The sequence below is a fragment of the Halichoerus grypus genome, chromosome 5 (genome assembly GCF_964656455.1).
Source record: "Halichoerus grypus chromosome 5, mHalGry1.hap1.1, whole genome shotgun sequence".
Lineage (NCBI taxonomy): Eukaryota > Metazoa > Chordata > Mammalia > Carnivora > Phocidae > Halichoerus > Halichoerus grypus.
The window spans coordinates 127029216-127051548 of NC_135716.1; the positions used below are offsets into that span (position 1 = coordinate 127029216).

Here is a 22333-nt window from a genome sequence, read left to right on the forward strand (position 1 = left end):
AGCAGTGTGAAGTAAATTAATGAAACCAATTACTTTTAAGACAAACTGATGAGCACCTCTGTAGCTTACATGTTTTGCCCCTCAGAGTTATTTCCTGTAAGATCATCAGTCTTGTGATCACTGCTCCTATTCATTGTTTCAAGGTAACACCCTACCTCCTCTTCCCAAATGTGTTAAAAAAAAAAAAAAAGAAATGAAAGGAACACCTGGGTTCCATCAAGGAGACATTGTGACTCTAATGAAAACCTTGTTTTAAACATCAAGTGCACCACCTGTGTGTATTTTCTCAATGATGGGTATATGGGACTGATTTTTTTTCCTTACGAAATATTCATTAAAAGTGAACATTTATCAGCCATAGTAGTGGACTCTCTCATGCTTAGAAGATAGCGCTACTCTCTCTGTGTCTCTCTGTCACTCTCTCTCTCCCTTTTTGATAACGAACAATACATTTTCTGCTTTGTATTTCCATGTATGTTTTATTTATTCATGACAGATCACAAGAAGTGGAAGAATACTTTCTGAAAAAGAATACAAGCTAAATATCATGAAGAGGGATCACCAAAAATATATCCGGGATTGCCTAGCTCAGGCTATTTTCCATAAGGTTCTTGATATGGAGGTAAAGTATTTACATTTTCTTTATAACAGATATTTTCTAATATGACAATTAATACTCCCATACCCAGAAGCGGAGGAATTCCTCCTGTATTTCATGAAAAATGAATGGAACAAGGTACCCTGAGAAATACTCTACATCTCTCTAGGTAACAAGGAGCCAAGAGACTGAAGTAAGCTTTTCTCCATTTCAGTTACGGAAAAATATGGACATCATTATATATTTTGTGGTATTTAACAAATGTAGATTTTTAATCCATAATGGCTACTCTAAAACATACCAGCCCTCACCATCTGTACCTCAATTTCCATTTGCTAAAAAAAAAAGTGACATCTGTTTAAATATCAGTAATTCCACTGCCATGAATTATTTCAGATTTGTTATTCTTTTAAGGTTCTGAAGCTGAGCCGTATGCTAAATTTCAGAGAAGAGGCATTGAAACATCTGCTGTCCCTCCTACTTTAGGCCACATTGGTCAGCATAGATTCATAAACTAAAGCATCAACAACTTTTTTTTCAAGTCTGACATGGCATTTTTAGTAGGATATCTAGCTAACTTGATAAATTATTTTATCCTTGCTCCATGGAACCTATAGTTTCAAGCATCAACACCATTTTAATCTCCTTGAAAAAGCATGTCACTTCCTGGCTTGGCCATACAGCAGTAAATCAGAGAACTTGGCTGGTAAAATCATTGACCTGTAAGTGCAGTAAACATTTATGAACAACTGTAGAATCACGAGTAAACCAATACTAAGCGGAGTGCCACTGAAAATATTTATTATTATGCTACCATTATACTGAGCAAGTGCTGCGTTCAAATAAGATATGATCTGTTAATTTAGGAATTCATTTTATGCTTTATATCATGTGCATGAATTATATGGAATCATTGTTTATGGTCCCCAAATTCTCTTGCTTATAAAAGTATTAGTTGGAATTCTGCAACTAGTGTTAAAAGAATAGTACAGTAAATTAATCTATACCTAGTTTCAAATTTAACCAATAGGCACCAAGTTAGGTATTAGCTTTGATCTTTGAAGTTTAGTTTTCCAAACTTTCATGTAATTGACACATCATAACTGTTAAATATGTTATTATTTAAGAGTCTTCATACATTCTTAAAGTTTGCAATAGATACCTTAAATAAGTGTTAATATGTAATATATAATATAATTTTATAAAATGTAATATATATATAATTATGATATGTAATATATTAATATAATTAACAAATGGAATAGCTGTCTCTAAATTGTCACATTTGTCTCACATTTAGTTTATGCCGATGCTGTTTACTAATGTTGTTATATTAATATTCATGTATTTGTGCATACAAGAAACATCAATCATTAATTGTAGGCTTACCGTGTACCAGTATGACGCTATGTGATGTAGCTGTGAGATATAAAAATAAAAACCCAAAGCCAAAAAAAGCAAAAAACAAAAACTACTGTAGAAAGTGATCACAAGCTAGAGAGAGGAAAAACACTGGGCTCACAGAAGAGGGGGACGATGACGCCTCTGTGAGAGTCAGAGGAGGGTGAACTGAGGTCTTGCTACTTGAACTGGACCTCAAAGGCTAAATGAGGCGTCACATGAAAGCGTGAGAAAGGCATCGGAGACTGAGGATAGCAGGCGCGAGGTTAGAGAAGAAAGGACATCGTGGATGGGCAGGAAAGCTCACTGAGGCCAGACCACACAGTGGGTTGGTTGAAAGAGCAGCAGGAAGTGACACTCTTCAGTAAGCTGGGGCCGGGTTTGTGGAGGGCCTTCAAGCCCCAGCGAGGTTTGGAGTGTAGGTGATGAGGCGATAAGATGTTTTTTTCAGCAGGGGCGTGAAATAAATGAGCAGAGCCGTGTTAGAAAGATGATGTTGCTAAAAATGTGGAGATGGATTAATGAGCTGGAAAAGATTGGAGGTGGGAGGTCAATTAGGAAGCTGTTGCCGAAAGGTGAGGGCTAACAGCAGTCGTGGAGACGCTGGGGAGAGGCCGCTCTCCCAGATGAGATGAGATGTGAACCGGGAGAGAGATTGACACTGCCTGAATGAGGAGGGCTGGGGAGAAGGAGCCAGAGCACCTCTGGGGGCGCTAGAGCGGCAGGTGGCGCGCGCACTTGCTGGAGCTCAGGGACTGCGGGCGGGGGCGGGGGCGGGGGGTGCTAGGAGCTCAGGGACTGCAGCGGGGTGAGGAAGAGCCCTCGCGCGATGGAAAACCAGGCCCCCCGAGGGGTGTCCAGGAAGCCGGCAGGCTCTCACAAGCTGCCGAATGGTGAAACCGAGAAGTGCTGGGGAAAAGAAGGAATTCGGTTTGACCCAGGGACAAAGACGTTGGTGGCCTTAGTGAAGACGAGGGGCCGTGCGAGAGAGGGCTGCAGATTTGGAAATAAATGGAAAATGGCTGGTAGTGAGTGTAATGAGGTTTGGTGATCGCTGGGTGAGAGAAGAAGGAAGAGGGAGAGAAGAAAGGGAAGTGTCTGAAGAGGGCTGACGATACTCGCTAGGGAAAGATCGAGTCCGCAGGACCCCACAGGCTGCACGAGGGGATCAAGAACACAGAAAAAAAACACTTTTCAAATGCCCTCAAATGTGTCTGAATGATTTCAGATAGAATCGTTAGCAGCTTACTTTTACATGAATAAACCTCATGTAAATTTAAGTTATGTAATTAAAATATTACAGAAAATTAGGAAAACACAAGAAAATATAAAAAGGAAAATAACCGCATAGAATCCTTCCTCTCAGAGAGGACCGCTGTTGACATACTCACATTTCCTTTTAGTCTCTATTCATATTTATGCATTAATAAAAACATGCTATGTTGTGAAAGGGACAGGGTCTTGTGAAAAATAAGTAAACAGATAAAGAGCAAACAAACAGGAAGTTAGTGTCCAGTAGACTGAGCTTCAGATGACAGTTCCACCACTGACTAGATGTGTGACCTGGGGCAAATTCGTGGTCCTCTGCCTCAGTTTCTGCACTGGTAGAATGAGACTGCTTAGCAATTAGCATTGTTCAAGAAGAGATGACGGACATGATGCCCCTTCCTGGCACAGGGGCAGCCACACGGTATGAGCTTGATCAATTAAACTGTATTTCTGTGCAATTCTGTATTTTACATTTTTCCTGCATGACATGCATTTTTCATTTTTTTAAACAAAATCTTTATGAATCTTATTTTAATGATTATATTCTATTCCATTATATGGATGTGCCCTAAAGTTAACCATTCTCTATAAGGTTTATATTGCTTCTGAATTTTTGCTTTGAAGAAAAAATTCCTTTCAGATAGCATCTTTGTGTATAACACAGATGTTTTCTTTTAATTCCGATTTCCTGCTAGGTTAGGAAGTGAAATTTATCAATTAAAGGGTAGGGACACTTTTCACTGTTTTATGTTAAGAATTGGCTTTCCAAAGAGTTGTACCAATTCATATTCCCACTTGCACACTTATGCAGGTGATTCTTCTCCATCTCAGTGACAAGGGGGGAGTAAGTGGGATTACAGTTAGCTGGTGGGATTATTTTCCTCTAAAAAAATCTTTGCTATAATTGACATGATCCTCTCCTCCCTTCTTTCCCGTATGCTTAGCGGTATCATCAACTTGAAATAAAAAAAAAACTGGAGACGTTAGCTAGGAAGGAGCGAATTCAGAGATTTAAGGTAAGGAGCTACATAATTCTCTTTACTTCATAATATTATTTTATGATTTTAAAAGTCAATGGCACTATTATTGAAGCTTTTTGAGGCTTTACTCTTGAGTAACTCATAGCTGAAGTCAGGTGATGGTTTTACCAAGACTGTATCTTGGCCCCCGTTATTTCAGAAGATCATGGCAAAATAGGAGATTCTCCCATACTTTTATAAGGTACAAAGCTTTCAAAGGAAACGTGGAAAACACTCTTTTCAAGTTTGAAATTTTGCTTTTGTCTTTTCTTGATTGATATGTGACAGAGGCCCAAGGATTTTTGTTTTGTGTCTTAAAAAGCTGAAAATAGGTGGTGATGTTGCCAATGTGATGGAAAATGGCATTCTAAGAATTACCCAATGGCACATTTTCATGCAAATGTGACCCTTGAAAATAGATGGTAGGAAAGATCTACCTTGGCAAACAAAAGCATAAGATTTAGACATTCTGTACAAGGCATTTAAAAATTCCTTATTTGTTTTTATTTTTATTTTTATATTTGATATCCCTTCTTTGAAGTGAACTTATGAAACATATACATTTGAATCAGGAGATGAGAGACTCAATTAAGTATGTCTGAAAGATTTCAGTTTAGGTTGGCAGTTTTATTCAGTTTCTCGAGCCATTCAAATGTACAGGTGATTCTTCATTTTCTGTCTCATGGGGCCCAAGACACATTTCACAAACTGAGGAATATTTGTAAAGCTTCTGGAGAATAAGTTGCCACATAAGGCGGTGATTTTTCCCTGTTGCCTGATAGACTCAAATCTGTCTATTTCATCATGGTCAAAAGATAATCTTGTTACAAAAGTGTTGTTAAATAACAGCAGATAGGTCAGTTTTTCAAGATCAGAAATGTTGGTGTGTAGAGATTTGTGGTTAATTCAACTTTGCCAGTATTGTCCTACATCAAGGACTGAGTTATAGATTCTATAATCTAGTGCTGAAATGTTGATGGAGAAAAATGGTCCCTGGAAATAGCAACGAACATTGCCTAAAGCCGTGTGGGATTTGTTTTCACCCAGATTGCCAGATAGGCTGACTGAGCACATGAACATGTTACAACATTGGCAGAAATTCCTGATAGACACTCCAGTTCCTCCCTATATGATTTTCATTCGTAACAATTTTCACTTTATAACTGCATTTGGTTAAAAGACCTATGATTTAGGTTCCTTTTATATAATATGCAACCCTTTTGCTTGGGGCATGATTTCATTATTTTTTTAAGGTAGAAAAGTAATAGTTTCTGGTAGTCTTTACTGATCAGAACTGTGTGGAATATTGTACTTCTTATAGTGATCTGCTTAAGCAGATTCATAAATATTATTGCTAAAACTCAGGATACACTGTTTCCGTAGCTATTTATTTGCGTACAGCTATTTCTTCCAACATAGCAGACTGAAATTCCTGCCTCTCATTACCACACCCAATGCCCCACTACAGCTGTGGAAACGTTTTCTGACTGTCATGATAGACCTCAGAAGGAACACTTTTGAAAGTAATGAGAAAGGACTTCTTTAGTAATATAGTATCTCTTAACCTGTCAGGCAATAACCTAACCTCGATTGCTAATTATGCATCAATTTGTTCACTTTCTTATTCTAGGGAGAACCCACAAGATGGTCTATAGAAAATAACATGCCAATCCTGTCTCCCCACCCCCCAGTTGGCCCAAAGACTAACCGTGGCCATAGTGTCCTGATTGATGAAGGACATTCCAGTCCAGTAACACTGGTGAGTCATATTAAACACTCCGTCATGTACCATTCTGACTAAATATTATATAATTTCTGATTACTCTCAGAAGGAATTCTCTCTGAGTGCTTCTCTGTATAATCCTGTGAATCCTACTGAATGCCAATGTGGTCTTGTATCTGTTCAACGTCCCACTTTCAGTCAGTATCGCCCCTGTCAAATCCATTTTGCTTGTTACTGCTAGAGTAGTTTCTTTAAAGTGCAGATTACTTGTTACTTACATACCCAAATGCCTTCAGTGGCTCTGTGACATTTTTAGAAAAACCTAGACTCTCTCACCTAACATTTAAGACCCTAAGCCATCTGACCTCAATTTAGCCAACCCAATATTTTCCCTCATGATTACCCTTTAGCACTCTACAATGCAGCAAGATTGAACCACTAGTCATTGCACATATGTCCTATGTTTTCTGACCTCTAGATTTTGTCCTTGCTGTTCCCTCCACTCTCACCTTATCTGTCAAACTTATTTATGCACACAAACTCAATCATACTGTATAGCATGTTGGGCCAGATACTTATATTTGTGTTTCTTTTATCAAAAGCACGGGCACATACTCTAACATAAACATAGTTAAATGTGCAGAGATTCTATTTAAAGAAATTGCATAAACCGACATTTCATTCCAGTTTGATTCATTTATAATATAGAGATGGGATTAACTTGAAGGAAGGTGAGGTAGCTTGAAACAATATAGGTACAGGAAAAGATTTGCAGAATATTTGCAGGAGGTTGATGGTTTAAGTTGTAAATGAATTGCTTGATCACATCTTTATTCTTGCTTTGTGTGGCCTAATATATTTCCTTGTTAGCATGAACATTTTTTTTTGGATTGCACAATATTTATAGAGAAATTGCAAAGCTTTCACAGATTGTTGAAGTAGGTTCATCTCGTATAGTGTTAAGCTTTGACATTTTTCAAAGGTAAATATGTTTTGACATTTCCCGATGAACAGCTCAAGTTATGAAAAGCGACCGTTTTCCCTTTGTTGTTACTATATTTCCCAGCTTCATTTAAATGTGTACGTACACAAATAATTCTTTTTTTGGATGGCAAATTCACTAGGCTCTCAAAAGCTTAACCTGGTTGAAACAAAAGAAACAATCAAGTGCTGTTTTCTATCTTCCCACCTGTTTCAAAGAGGAGAAACCCTTGAAAGGCTTTCTTTTCAATTTTCCAGCTGAACACCCTCAATAAGTAGTTTATGATACATCCAGGAGCTCTTAATGTGGCAGGAGTGAGAAAGTAATTTAAAAATTACAGGAAACACTGACACCAGCACCTCAGAAACCGTTCTATCTGGTAAGCCGCAATTCTCCACTTGGTCACCCCCTGTGGTGCTTCCGGACTGTAAGGGATACCTATTGTGATCTTGGAAGTGTAGTTCCCATTTTACAGAAATTCAGATCTTCCTTTTTGTTCTCCTGACCTGGATACATATCCTCTAAATTTGACTCCTGACCTCCAAGTGCCATGGAGATGGGAAGATAATAATCCTCTTGGGATATTGCCATCAATTTTTCTTTTAACTTTCTTGAATAAAGAAAGAAAGCATCCAGTGAATAGTTATTGCACTTGGTCACTAATTGAACCTAAACCTTCAGAGTAACATACGGGCTTTTAGCTGCATCATTCCCATTAAAACTGTGGAAAGCCATTCAACTCATTCTGCACAAGCTTGGAAAATTCACCCCCAGAGATCGTCTAGTAAGAATTAGAAATGCTCAGCTAAGCTGGGTAATCACCAGGTAGTCAATTTCAATTCACATTCCGGTACAGTTTTGAAAATGTTAAGCTAGAGTGCCATATTTATTCCAAGAATATATATTACAAACAGTTTAAAATATAGCAAATTTAAGGTGGCTTCTGATGTGAACTACAACAGTTTGTAGCTCACAGCTGTTAGTTGAATGATGCAAATTTGTTTTTAGATATAAATGTAATCAGTTAAACATTTGACTGCCATATTCATCTAACTGAACGATATCTGTATGCAAATGTGGAAAATAGAATTTAGAGCACAGAAGCCAATAGATCATGTTCTAGTTTATAGTAACCTGCTTTCTTGAATTCCTACGTTAGATTTTCAATGTGTTTGTGTTCAGTGGAATTACTTGACAGGAGAGAGTCTTAGGCATATTTGTTTTACAGAGTTCAAAAGAATTCTTTTGGGTGAACTGATTCCCTTGTTCAGAAACCTTTAGTTTGATTTATCTTTGTGGGTTTAAAGACATTTTGCCTTTTGGCTCATGTAGTCTCATGTCCTGTTTCTTTAAATCAGATGTTGCCTTAGTCAATCCACTTGGCTTTCTGTATTGGTCATGAAATAAATAGGTTTGTGTGCAGAGACCCAAAATAACAATGACTTAAACATAAGGATGCCCTCCCCACCCCAACACACTTATGTGAATCTCAGCTGGTGTGCTCATCTCTACTCTATGAAGTCTTCAAAAGCTCAGACTCCTAATTTGTCATTAATCTGCCAAACTTAGTGTGTTGTCTTCATTTACATAAGCCAAGATTGCAGATCACCATGTGGATATTTCAGCTACAGGGAAGGGGGTAAAGGGAAAGTGACAGCACACTTCTTCTAAAGGTATGATCTGAAGGTTTCATATATCACTTCTGCTCACATCTTATTGACTGAAAGAAACTGAGGCATATATCTGTACAGAATTGCAAGAGATGCTGGGAAATATAGCCTTTATTTATGATAACCATGTTCCCTGATAAAAATTCTATTACTAGTGAAGAAAGAAAAACAGATATTGGGGAATATTATTTTCGCTACCCTCCCCATGTCTGTCTAACAACTGGCTTTCTACCTATGGATGTTCAAATTTATCATTCTTCTTCTCTGCTCATCCATTTTCTTCTCTTGCTTATACATTTGGATAAAATGCTTCTGTGAAAACTTGAATTTTTCCTGGTCTCATTGGTTTTTTCCAAATAACATTTAGTTCTAAGTTCTGTTAGGTCTTAGATATTCTGTTATTTTTGTTATTGTCTGTTTGGCAATATCTGCATAGTTTATTTGGCATTAACTGTCATGTGTTGCCATTAGATGTTAAAAATTACTTTTCAATTCTCTCATACTGCCTATAGTTGGAATCCAATGAATGTTGACTTAACAAAATCAGACATTTGGCAACATATGACATGCTTGTCAAGATGGCACTCAGACCAGTTTTTGGTGGTAGGAGCTGCCCTATCATCGTTTTTTTATGGATTTACACAACACTTTTCCAGAGTTGAATATTTGTTGTTCACTGTGCTTGAGTCAGTGCATTAAGCCTTATTCATGAGTCATTTACATGCCAGACTTCTAACCCTCTTACCCAAATATATATGTATTATTCTTAACAGGTTTCCAACTTTTTCTTGTAATAGAACAACAGGGCCAAAAGCCTTGGTTTTTGTTTTGTTTTGTTTTTTTTTTTTGAATCATTGCTGATCTTTATACTAAACTTACAGTGTTCTGTCAGTGCCACAAACAGCATTTCTAATGCTCCGTACTGGTACTTTTGGTATTCTCTGCAGTACATTCTTGATTGGAAAATGCACCAGTCAGGGTCTCAGCAGGAAACAGATGGCTCATACAAATAGGGTAATTAGGAAGAGTTTAATAAAGAAACTATTTACAAAGAAGCCGGCGGGGTTAAGGAAAACCAACTGGGGATTAAGCATGCTGGGGTCAGCACCTGGGAAGCACAGCACCTAGGCCAGAGAGAGAGAGGGAAGGACTGGGTACTAGCACCAGCAGGCAGTCCTTACAAGCTAGGAGAGGACTGCCTGACAGGAGCTGTGGACTCGGGTAGAGGGACCCACCTGGCCCATCACAACCTTGGTGGGAAGGGTTCAGGAGAATTAAGACCCTTGCCTCTTGTCTTCTGATCTCCTGCCAGTGCCTTTCATTGGCCAAGTCCAACTGGAATCCGGAGATGGTAGGTGTAGTCCATAAAGAAATGACTCCCAGATGGCAGAGCAGGGCAGAGAAGGCAGAGAAGAGGAGCAAATGGAAAATATCCAGCCTGGAAAACATCTTCATTTTCACACAGGGTTTTCTAATTGCCAGTTACTGTTTTTCATTTTTACTTTCCTGGTATTTCAAGGGAGAAGTTGAATGAATGGTAATATATTATAGTTAAGCATCGCCTTTCCTCTTTTTGAATCGTATCGTCTGCTTTTACTTCAGCACCATTCTGGAGATGTAAAGGACTTACAGTAGTTTATGTTGAAAACATTTAAACGGAAACGAGTCCATTCCAATCATATTCCTTTAGATCTCTAAAATAGGAACATTATTCAAGGTAACATTTGATTGCGCAAAGCCATTTTATGCACTGAATAAATTAGGCATTGTCAGCAAGTTTACAAAATGAATAAAATACAGGACCCTAACAGAGAACATCTCCTTTGTCTAGAATACTCTATAATTGTGGCATTTAGTTATGTAGAGGACTTCCACGCCATATGTTTTAACAAATACTTTGGGTCATAAGGCTATGTATAATGGAAGGACATAATTAAAGTTTAATCTGTTCAGTAAAAAGGCACCATTAATTACTCTAAGCAATTTGTTGGGTTATTAATTGGTTCTGGAAACATGTCAAGATACTAATTTAAATGGAATTTTTTTCCTTAATTGTCTAGACAGCCCCTCGGCCATACACTGCCCCAGGAAATATGCAGCCTCCAATTCGATTAAAGCCTCTTCCCAGTAATCCTGCAGTAGGAACTGTTCCAAAGATAACTTCGGGGTCCAGATCGAAAACCTCATTGCTGGAAAATGAAGCTCCATTTCCCACTGGGGTAAATGTTACTTCTTCAAGAAATCTCTTTTTATTCTTCATTAGAGTATTAGATTATCACAGGTTTTAAGATGGAAAATTCAATTAATCTACTCAGTGAAATTTATATTGTGCACTTATTAAGCATTTACTATGTACTTCTGTTTAATTATATCTTTAACTGGAAGGCCTATAATTTCTGTTCTATTAAGCAAAATGAGTAAGGAATAGATTTGTAATAATATAAGGTTATCTTTCATTAATCTGAACGATTGTATGAAAAAGAAAGAGAAACTTCTTGTAGCCAGATATGACTTCTACCAGAATAGACCCAGTGTTGACTGATTCTAAATTTTAAATGCATGAAACCTAGAAAGTGAAACTTTCCAAGAATAGACTTGCATTTGCATGCTGACTTACTTTACCATCAGTGTATGAAATTGCTTCAAGTTTGACTCTGGAGAAGGTTGGATATAGAAGAAAAAGAATGTCCCTCTTTAAAAAATGGTGAATTAATCCACATAGGAACTTGACTTTGCTTCCTTTTCAAGGTTATGTCTCTGGTAATTTTATTTTAACAGAGTACTGGAGGGAAACATGGTAAACATAAAATTACAAGTTACTCAAACAGGGATGAATAATTAAGACATTCAGTAATTAGGGAGGGTATCGTTTGTATTTCTAATATGAAGAAGAAACATTTGCCAGCTTAAGAAAGAACCTGTGTCATGAGAATAATTGTCACTGTGTTCAAATGGATGAATTTCGTTCCATTTCTTATTAGAAAAATAAGACATATGAAATTAAGATATTTTTTCTTTTTTTTGAAATTTAAGATATTTCTATCTAGAACTGACAGATAACCTTGATACTAAGAAATTAATCCAGATAAACAAATGATTGTGTTTCATAATAAAAGTATAATATAACTCTAAAAATAATAACTAATATTGTATCCATTTAATATGCTTTTCAGCTTATGAAGCACTTTCCACAAACCTTATTTTAGTTAATTTAATAGTACTTTCCTAGAAACAGGAAAAATTAAACCAAGAGTGGTAGAGCTTTGTCTAGGGAATAGTACTTAAGTCTAGGCAGAAGCTTGTGGGGTCATAAGTCAATTAGGCTGACACTTTAGGATCTGGTGTCCACATTGAAAGCCTAGAGATTTCCTGTTTTAGCTAGTGTCCAGGAACAGACAGGTCCTGAGAGATTGTCTCAAGTTAACGAGAATAACACAGAACAAGCTCATTTGTCTCCTTATAGTAAACCAAAATCAGCAGCCAAATCATAATCAGGGGCCATTAATTCACCAGATATCAAATAATCAAAGCTGTAGAAGCAGTCCATTATCCCCCTATAGACAGACCTCCATGAGAAGCCAGATCACAATGAGAAGGTTGCCTAGTGAGCATAGAATCAGAATGGAGGTATATAGGGGAATGGAATCAGGTTAAAATGGCTTGATGTACCTATCTCATCTTAGGAATGGGCTTGCCAAAGGTACCAGAAAACTCAAAGGTCTTTGGCTAAATCCCTGTATCTTCCAGGGGTAACTTTGCCATTAGGATTGGAAATATTTAAAGTCCAATGGGTGGGATTTTCTCTCCCCTAGATAGTGCTTGGATGGGTACGTTCCACATTTGCCAAGGTGATTTTATTATTTTATCTAAGCTCCTATACTTTGATAGATACTTTTTCCTATTAGATATGTAAATACTACTAATCAAGTAATATTCAAGTTCTGCTGGCTAGGGAGGGATTTTTTTTTTTCCCCCTTTAGCTGATTTTCCCATTCTGCTCTGAGCCATTGGGTGGATTTATTAGTTAAATCTGCATAGGGCCTTTTATTTTCCTATTCTCAAGTTTTGGGGTATGAGTGATTGAGGGATAAGCACTTAATGATTTAATATAAAATCAGACAAAAAATTTCTAAAGAATAGTAGCCTTCATGATTGGTGAGTATGTAGTGAGTACCCTCTAAATTCCTACTGCTTTCTTAAAAAGTAAAAGTTATGCATGTGGGAATTGTTGGAAGGGACAACAGACATAAGCAAGTTTCTAAGTATCAGGAGTGAAAGTCTTCAGTTTAGGCAAAAGCAATTTGGTCAAAAACAGGGTGGTTAAGATGCGACTGAGTAAAAATTGTGACTTAATTAAAAATGATTATCCTTACAATGAGAGTTTCTCATACACTATTGATAAGTATAGAAATTACCATATCTGTTTGTGAAGGCAATGTGGGAATATCTCTCAATATTTTAAATGAACATGCTCAAGCATTTTTATATATAGGAATTTATTTTAGGAATATACACATATGTGAAAAGAAAGAGATTCAAGAGTACTCAGTATTATAATATTCGTAATAGTGAACAATTTAAGACACCTAACAATTTAATAGGATGTTGTTTAAAAACATAGTTTATGAAAGTATGTTTAAAAAAAAAAAAAGGTAAACTTATTTTTACCAGCATGGAAAGATGTCTAAGACACTGTGGACTAAAAAAAGCAAGGTAAGGAATGGCATGTTAATTTTTTAAAAATTTATTAAACCATTTCCAAGTAAGGCATACAATTGACCGATAACTACTTAGAAATAATAATTTAAAAAATCTCCAAGTCCCAAAGTTCTGGATTCATTGATTTTATTGTTCTTATTATTTTTACTTAGTTTATATTTGTTATTACAATATCAGTGCACACCATCACAGAAAAATTGGAAAATGTGAGAAAAGAAAAATGAGAACATAAATAGCACCTACAATATCACCTATTTTAACAATTCTAAATTCATTGGTGAATATCTATTTAAATCCCTTTCTGTTCACATAAATGTTTGCAATCAAAATATGGCCTATACGTGCCTTTATTTATCCTGCTTTTACTTACTTAGCAGTGAGAAATGTTTGGAGAAGGACTCTCCTTTCTTAACAATAACTTTTCACTATATTTAAGCATCTCAAAGAATAAACTGGCTGAAAAAACCATACCAAATAAATTGGTAAAAGTGGGTAAATGGATAAAGTGATTAAAGATGCCTTAAAGTTTGGAAAACTACCTCAGATGCACAAAATGACCAATTTATGAAAATTCAAAGACTCAAATATATTTGAAAAATGTGATATGATTATTGATTACACCTTTGGTGCTTTTCTATTTTTGATTAATACAGAGATACAGTTTTTCAAATAATACAAAGATATGTAAGATGGAAAATGATATCTCCCAATAATCCAAATCCCCAAAGGCAACCCTTAGTTTAAAGTCTTCTAGTCATCCCTGATTTTATCAAAATCCACATACAAATTTATTTAAAAGAAATTGTGATCACATCTCATGGACCTTTTTATGTCAGGATGAATAGATTCATACTATTCTCTTTGAAGCCTGATGAGAATCTATTACAAAGACAAAAAAAATTTAGTTAAATATTCTCCTATTGATGGACTTGATGGTTCAACTGAATTTGGTGTGTGTGTGTGTGTGTATCCTTTTACACATTTACATCAACATATTGTGCAGTTACCTTGGTAGGATTTATTCCTACAAGTTGAATTTGTAGGAAAAAATAAGCTGAATAGAGTCTTTGGGTCAGAATCTGCATTTGGTTCCGTGATATTATATTATCAAGGAATATTATAACCCCTGCATGGATGAAATCAATGTGGAAAAAGTACTAATACTCCATTGTTAAGTGGGCTATCCAACCCTGCCTCAAAGTACAATACTTCCAACTCCTTGATTTTAAATTGTTTAATTGTACTGGGTCCCCATAGATTTAATGAGTTATTGAGGAAAAATCCCAAAGTACTATAAAAATGCCATCACTGTGTATTTGTCATAAAAGTATACTTCAATAAGGTTAGAAAGTCACGAAAATTTAACTTGCTGTGGATACTACAAAATGCCATTTTTCAATTAAAAAAATGAAGTGTTTGAGTTCGCCTATTAATGTCAGTTGTATTTATGTGCAATGTAAATCATGTGGTCTTGTCTTTAATTTTGGGTTACATTGGTGACTACTTCTGTTTTACTGGCTGTTACGTCGTGAAATGTGATTACAGGGCAAGAAGGCAGTGATGAGGTTCAAGAACTCCATGGACAATTCACAGGGAGTGAATCGCTATCAACTTCCAAACATTAACAATTACATGATGCCTATTCCTCCTGCACCTCCTCCCCCCAGTGGAAGAATCATAAGGGAAAATAGACTGGAGTCATGGAGAAGGAGAAGATTTCGTCCAACCACTGCTCCAGATGGCTTAGATCCTCTCTTTACCAGGGTGAATATGGAATCAAGTTTTCTTTTATTAATTTAGCATAGATTACATTGCGCTATTAAATTTCTAGATGTGAGATACAAATGAATCTAGTGAAATCAAATGCAAAATGCCTTGTAAAAATAAATATAATAATTTCATAAATGTAATTGTAAGCTTGGATGAATCTGAAATCAAATACTTGAGTAGCTCCATTCAGTAACTAATTTAGCACAATTAATTAAAAAAGTCCACTAAATCTTGTGGTCAAATTTAGTTTGTACTGTGCCCATTTCTAAATTATTTATTTCCTTCAGTTTGCCCATTAAATCACATGTTGTCAGAAGTATTTTAACATTTAATTTGTGAAAATTCAGGAACGTAAGTATACCCCCAAGCGTAATATGCCATATAAAATATCTTATCAAAGCTTCCTTTTAATGGTTTTTGGAAAATTACTGTATAATATTTAGAAAATATTTTCTTTCAATGTTCTTTGAAAATATTGTAGCTGGTTGTACTCATTTTCTCAAAATGCCGAAGCAAATAGTCCTACGGCCAGTTAGACTTTATATAGATACAGGCTGGTATGAAGGCAGATCTCTTAGCTTTTACTGTGTAAATATACAACTAATAGTAATTAGGTATAACTTCTGTGGTTATTAGCGGATTGGAGGTCTGCGTTTCACTGGTTGAGAATCAGTGCTGGCCGGCAGGCGGACTGCATGCTGGCTCTTGTAAACCCACCTCACTCCGACCCAGCAGCTATCCTCATCAAGGGCCTCAAAACACTGGACCTGTCTTGCATGCGCTTGCTCAAATTGTCTCCTTTCAATTCCATGTTCCCCAGTTTTCTTCCGTTGTTACGGTTTTGGACAAAACATTGTATCCCTGGTGTCCGAGGCCCACTTCCACCCTGTGTCCTCGATTATATCTTTTTCCACTGCCCATCATTCTCTCTGATTTGGATTTTCCTCCTCCCTGTAAAATTCATCGCTGTCTGTCAGCATCCCCAGGCTTTGCACAGAGTGACGGGATCCTCTCTTCACAGGCTGTAGCCTTGGAGTCGTCTACTCTTCTCTTACTGCGAAGTTCTCTGAGGTGTAGTGGACTGTAGCTTCATCTAACAAACCACCTGGGCAACTCAGCTTACAATGACAAAGGTTTCTTTCTTTTTAACAGTTTTCATTTAAAATTGTATATAAGATTACTTTACTCCTGCATCTCCTCAATCGTCTCGTTCTTCTATTTGTCCTCTTTCCTTTCCTGCTCCGCGAGATTTGGCTTTCCGTTCAAGGATCTTTTTGTGGTCTTTGTCCAGTTTCAGTCCAGTGATGACCACCTGGTGAGGCTGAATGCCCACGTGGACGGTCGTGCCGGCCGCCTTCTCTCGCGGCACTCCTTCAGCGTAGATGGCCTGTTCTCCCTGTCAACCTGGACGACTGTGCCAGTTTGGTCCTCACACAACCTGTACTTCATCCCCTTTTCAGACAGGCATGAATCCAATGCTGTACTTCTATCTCAGCACTCTGGAAAGAGGGGAAGACGTGATCTTCCTACGATGTGGGAAGGTGCACTGAAATGCCGTTTACGGTTCTTGCTCTGGTCAGAAGTCACAAAGGGATTGAGCTTCATTTTGGCCACTGGCGCTTCAGCGATGGCCACACAAGGGAAGAGCAAGGCTTATTGCTTGGTCCCATTATCATCTTGTGTTGGTCTGCTGCAATTCAGGGACCCAGACTGGAGGGACAGACCCTGTCTGGGGCATGCTGCCCTCATGGACAACAGAACCACGGAATGTTTCTAAGATTCCACTCAGTGTGAAACATGTCACGTATACTTGAATTCCATTGCCAAAGCGTGACGGCAATGCAGTAGGAAGTATCATCGTCTCACAGAGTGGGGCGGTGAATATTTGGAGCAATAATAAAATCTACCCCATCTACTAACTTACGTCTGAACTATGCATGCTGGTGTTGGTCTCCCTCCACTAAGCCAGCAAACACGTGCTCTTGAAGAATGTGGCCTCTGCGTAGTGGAAACAGTGAGTTCCTCATCATATTCACATGCTGGCAGCATTAGATTTTCGGATGTTAAAGTGTATTACTGGGATAAACTGTACCTAGTCATACTTTTTTTTAAAAAAAGATTTAAATATCTCCTAAACCATAAGAACATATTAAATCTATATGTGCAGGGCCCCTGGGTGGCTCAGTCGGGTAAGCGTCTGCCTTTGGTTCAGGTCATGATCTCAGGGCCCTGGGATCGAGCCCTGCATCGGGCTCCCTGCTCACAGGGAGCCTGCTTCTCCTTCTCCCTCTGCTGCTCCCCCTGCTCGTGCTCTTTCTCTCTCAAATAAATAAATAAAATCTTAAAAAAAATCTATATGTGCAAGTTAAGTAACAGTAATCAAGCAAACAGCCATGTACACATCATTATTTCCTAACGAAGTAGAGCCCGGCTGCATAGCCTGAGCCCTCATTTCCTGCCCCATCACATCTCTTACTTCTTCCCAGAGCAACCATCCTACTGACTTCTATGTTAACTGAGTCCTGTTTTTCTTTGAAGCTCTATCATTTATATACACAAAACTTCAGACATAAGCTCAAATCTAGCATTGTAATGAAAGAACAATATTTACAGGAATAATAAGCTGAAATGGAACCTCCGAGTCTGAGTCTGGTTCCTTGACAGTTTTAAGAGCCTTTTCTGGAGAAGTCGGAGAGGGAAAGTCATGAGTGTTTCCTAGGAAAATGGGGCTTACCAGGGTCAGGGCATCTATTCAGGTCCTAGTGTGGACCAGTGTGTGGCCATCGGATGCCCAGCAGGAATATGGTCAGGGGAATGGGCTTCTGTAGCTGGGCACAGAGGAGAGAAGTGACTTCTCCAGTCTGTGGTCATGACAAGTGAAACACAGATAGGCATGGGAGCCAGCTTCCCCTGAACATTCTGCACCGAGGTGAGCAACACGGGTTGGTGTCAGCCGGCATCCTGGCTTCGAGAGACCTTAGCATGTCTGTCTTTCTGAGTCACGAGGTTTTAGCCTGAGTTGGTCTTTTGTTTTGTTTCCATTTCCAAACTTCTATTCTCTCTATTTGGGGAATGATAGAACTACTACACTAATGCTCTAATATCCTTATCTTTTTCTCTCCTATTTTCTATTTCTTTGTCTTTTTGTTCTACTTGCTGGAGATTTCTTCAGTTTTATCTTCCACACATTCTGAGTTTTTTCTTCTGGTGCCTTTTTTAAATTCTAAGAACTTCCTTTGTGTTCACTAAATGTTACTTTTCAAAAGCATCTTGCTCTGTAGGATTTTGACTCTTTGGTATTTGTGGAGACTTCTTTGTGGGCTAATATATGTTCAGTTTTTGTAAAGAAAATGAGTCTCTTACTGTTGGGAGTAGAGTTCTACAAATGCCCAATAGATAAGAAGTGTTAATTATGTCATTCCTGTTTTTATATGCTTAGCATTCTTGTTTATCTGCTTTCTCAGTTCCTGAGTTCTAGAGATAATTCATTCTCTGTAATCATAGATCTGTCCATTTCTCCTTGTAATTATGTCAAATTCTACTTTGTAAATGTTGAGACTACCTGGTTGTATGCTCTCAGCTTTAGGATTACTCTATCTTACTGGTGAGGTGATTCTTTATGATTTAAAAAATGATCCTCTTAATCACATTACTTTTGGCCTTAAAATCTCCTTTGTCTCACAGTGCTAATTTTCTTTATATTAGCGAAGAATATATATTCCTTTTACATTCAGCCTTTTAATATCTTTGAGTTTAAGCTTTAGCCCTTAAATGTATTTATGTAGCATGTAACTTACACATTAAATTCATTCATTTTATGACTGCCATCCTCAAAACATCCTCCAAATACTCTTAGAAGGAAAATAAAAAGAGGAGGGAAAAGGCAAAGAGATATGGCTTGCTGGTGACCCACCACCTGTTCCTCTAGGAATGTGCAGAGCACAGTCCCTGCCTTCTGTGTTCTGTGTCTCTAGGAGATGATCCATGGAGCCAAATGACAAGGTGTGGTAGATCTTACAGCCCAGCAAGTTGCTACTATGCCCTGTTGCTTTGTTTCCTTTCGCTGTAAGACCAGCAGAGCTTTTATACTGCTTTTACAGAATCCACGAGACTAGTTAGATTTTGCTCTGAGGTTTACCTCCGCATTTCCAGATTTTCATGTCCTCATACTGTATTGCTGGTCACCTACTCTATACAGCAGCCTATTAAAATGGAAATGGCCCCGTAATAGTGTTTATAAATGTGAAAATACAGGCTTTCAAATAAGAGCCTACTTAATCATTATGGTTATTAATTTAAAAAAACAAAACAAAGTTGGTTTTTATTTTTTACGTGTTTTGTGTAATGGAGCTTCTCCAGGCATGAACTAGTCTGGGCTTTCTCTCTATCTGGTCAAGGCCCCCTCCCCCCCTCTTAGACCTCCCATGAGCCCTGTGCAATTACTGGTGCCTGATTGGTAGGTTCTACTGCCCCTCAAATTTGACATGGTTAAGCCAGCTTCTCCATTCAGTTGCCTTGTATCTCATAAAGCACGACCTTTTCCCCAATAAAATCTCAAAATCTAGGCTCAAAACCTAGGCTTCCTTCTGTCTGCATCACACATCAGTTAATTGCTAAGTCTTCCAGAGATGTCCAATAGAAATGTAATGCAAGCCACATATGCAACTTTAATTTTCTAAGAACTACACTAAAAAATGTAAAAAGAAACATGTGAAAGTAATTTTATTAACATACTTTGTTTAATCAAGTATATTCAACATAATGTCATTTCAACATGTAATCAGTATGAGTTTTAATGAGTATCATACAATTTTTTTCATATTACGTCTTTGAAATTCAGTAAGCATTTTATATTTATGGCACATCTCATTCCGATGAGCCCCTTTCAAATGCCCCACAGCCAAATGGGGTAAGTGGTTGCTATCTCAGACTGCAGAGCTCTAGCACCTGGACAAGGGCTCATGTGTCTGATAACCCTTTTCCGTTCTCAGTGCTATAGCCCCGGGTCAGAGGCTTGCTACTTAACTCTTCACAGGGCTGTTGCAGTCATCTATGGACTTACGTTCTGCCTTTAAATCAACAAATAGCTTGATTTAGCTTTTATTGATTATGACAAGCACTGGGCTAGGTGCTGAGGTTACCAAGATGAGTAAAGCCAAATCCTTATTCTCAGGAGGATTGCAGTTTAGCCGGGGAGTCAGAAATATCTGCAATTAACCATGACACATTGTGGTGAGTACAATCATAGTGGTATAAATAAAGCACGATGAGAACTGAGAGGAAGGAAATGCTAGCTTTGAGGAGATTGAAGAGTGCTTCGGAGAGAAGGTGGCATTTGAAAAGGGCTTTGAAAGATGAGTAGGAAGTTAGCAGATAGAATCAGGGTGCAGAGGGTCAAAGGCAGGAAGGGGAAACAAGAGCAAGCAAAGTCCATCTCAGTATTGACAGATTCTATGTAATGAAATTAAATGAAGCTTGAGAAAATAGCTCCCAACATGCTCCTCCCCTGCTTAAGACCTTCACCAGCTTCTTTCCTAATGAAAGCAGGTATATTCTTCTGCCTGGTTCTTTTAAAACGTAGGTTTTATTATTATTCAGGTGTGTCGAGACCTATAGATCAAGAGATGATTACCATTGAAGACAGTTTGTCACTTACAATTCCCAAAAGGAGGGACATGCCATGTATATTAGGGTTCTATCCAGAATAATGTTTGACCACATCTGGGCATTGTGGCCCAGCTAAGTTGACAGATAAAGTTATCCATCACATGTGTCACATGGGGCCACACAAGGCAGCACCAGGATTGGCCAGGAGACTGGGGAAGTGGGAGGGAAACATGGGCAAGAGCTTTTGTTGTGGTTTCTGAGAGAAGCAACAGGAAAGACAGGGTAAGAAGGTTTAGGATTGAATAGTATGAATAATTTTGGCAGGTTTTGGGGTGTGGAGGCTTTCCCTTGAGTTGTCTGCTGCTTGTTCCAGGGGTGCTTAGGGCAGGGGAACACTGGCCCAGAGTTTAAGAGCCAGATAGCAGAGGTAGCAGGAGGGTGGATGTGAGCTCTCCATTGGTTAGTTTGTCCATGAAAAGCACTCTCCCGGGCAAGTCATTTACCATCTCTAGGAATTGGTTAGTCTTGGGAGGGGTAGTCTCCCCAGGGTCAGTAAGGCCCCAGATGTCAAAACATCAGAATACAAAGACGTGCTTAGACGCTGGCATCCAAGGACTTTCAGATACTGAGTCCTTTCCAGCTTTCTGCTCCCATCCAAGCCAAACCCAGCTACTCCCTGGACCCTCAGCTGGTTGGTTCACCACTTCCCCACCTCTGATCTGTGCTTTTTTCTATTATTACTTTTGGCAGGATATTCACTCACTTTTAAACCATCTGTATACTTATTCTTATTCAATTGCTTTTGTTGGCTTTTAATATAATAAAATGCTTATATTCACTGTTAACAACAATGCTTCTACCTTCTATTTAGTGGACCTTCAGCACGTGCTGGGAGTTTTGCTCAGTGTTTTACATACATTCTCTCATTAATACACACAATAAACTCAAGAAAAAGATAAAATAATGTTTCCATATTAAAGATGAGGAAACTGAGGCAAGTAAGGTTAAATAAGCTGGCCAAGGTCACAGAACTAGTTAGTGACAGGCCAAGTATACACACTCAGTAGACCAACACTTAGAGCCTGCATTCATAATCCTCAAACCCAAATTATATGGAAGTTATCTACGAGCCTGTTTCTCTCAAATCTTTGCAGATATTAATCACAGTCAGTCAGGTGTTTCCTCAATGCAGAGATGCTCTTTCTCTGTGAATTGCTTGTGAGCACCTGAGATAGAAGGATGCTATCAAACCCGCCTTTCCCAGCCTCTGTCAGAGGCTTTATGTTCTGTAGTGATTTCTGTACATCATAATAGGGTCCCTTCTCTTCCTCTCTTCAAAAGGATCTTCTTACTTTTCTTATGCCCCTTACTCTGTTCTGCTTAGTATCAATACTCATCTACTTTTATTATTTGTTACTTCTACTCCTAGATTATGAAGCTTGTTGAGGGCAGGCATTTGATTTTACTTACATTTAATCAAGTGTTTATTAGTACTGTGTTCATAAACAGGTATTACTTTGTTATCCATGCAAAAAATTAAACTCTTAATTATACTATTTAATTTATGTAAATATT

At 38.0% G+C, this 22333-nt stretch overlaps 1 protein-coding gene and 1 pseudogene across 1 annotated transcript in view; one reads left to right on the top strand and one right to left on the bottom strand.

Annotated features, from left to right (window-relative positions):
• Positions 1–22333, top strand: part of ERICH3 (glutamate rich 3) — a 99280-nt gene that overhangs the window by 26052 nt on the left and 50895 nt on the right. Inside the window, exons 3-7 of the mRNA XM_036092735.2 lie at positions 497–622; positions 4213–4284; positions 5918–6046; positions 10723–10881; positions 14927–15145. Of these exons, the coding sequence (XP_035948628.2) occupies positions 497–622; positions 4213–4284; positions 5918–6046; positions 10723–10881; positions 14927–15145 (705 nt within the window). The remainder of the gene's footprint in view (positions 1–496; positions 623–4212; positions 4285–5917; positions 6047–10722; positions 10882–14926; positions 15146–22333) is intronic.
• LOC118536035 (large ribosomal subunit protein uL24 pseudogene) lies at positions 16334–16756 on the bottom strand (annotated as a pseudogene).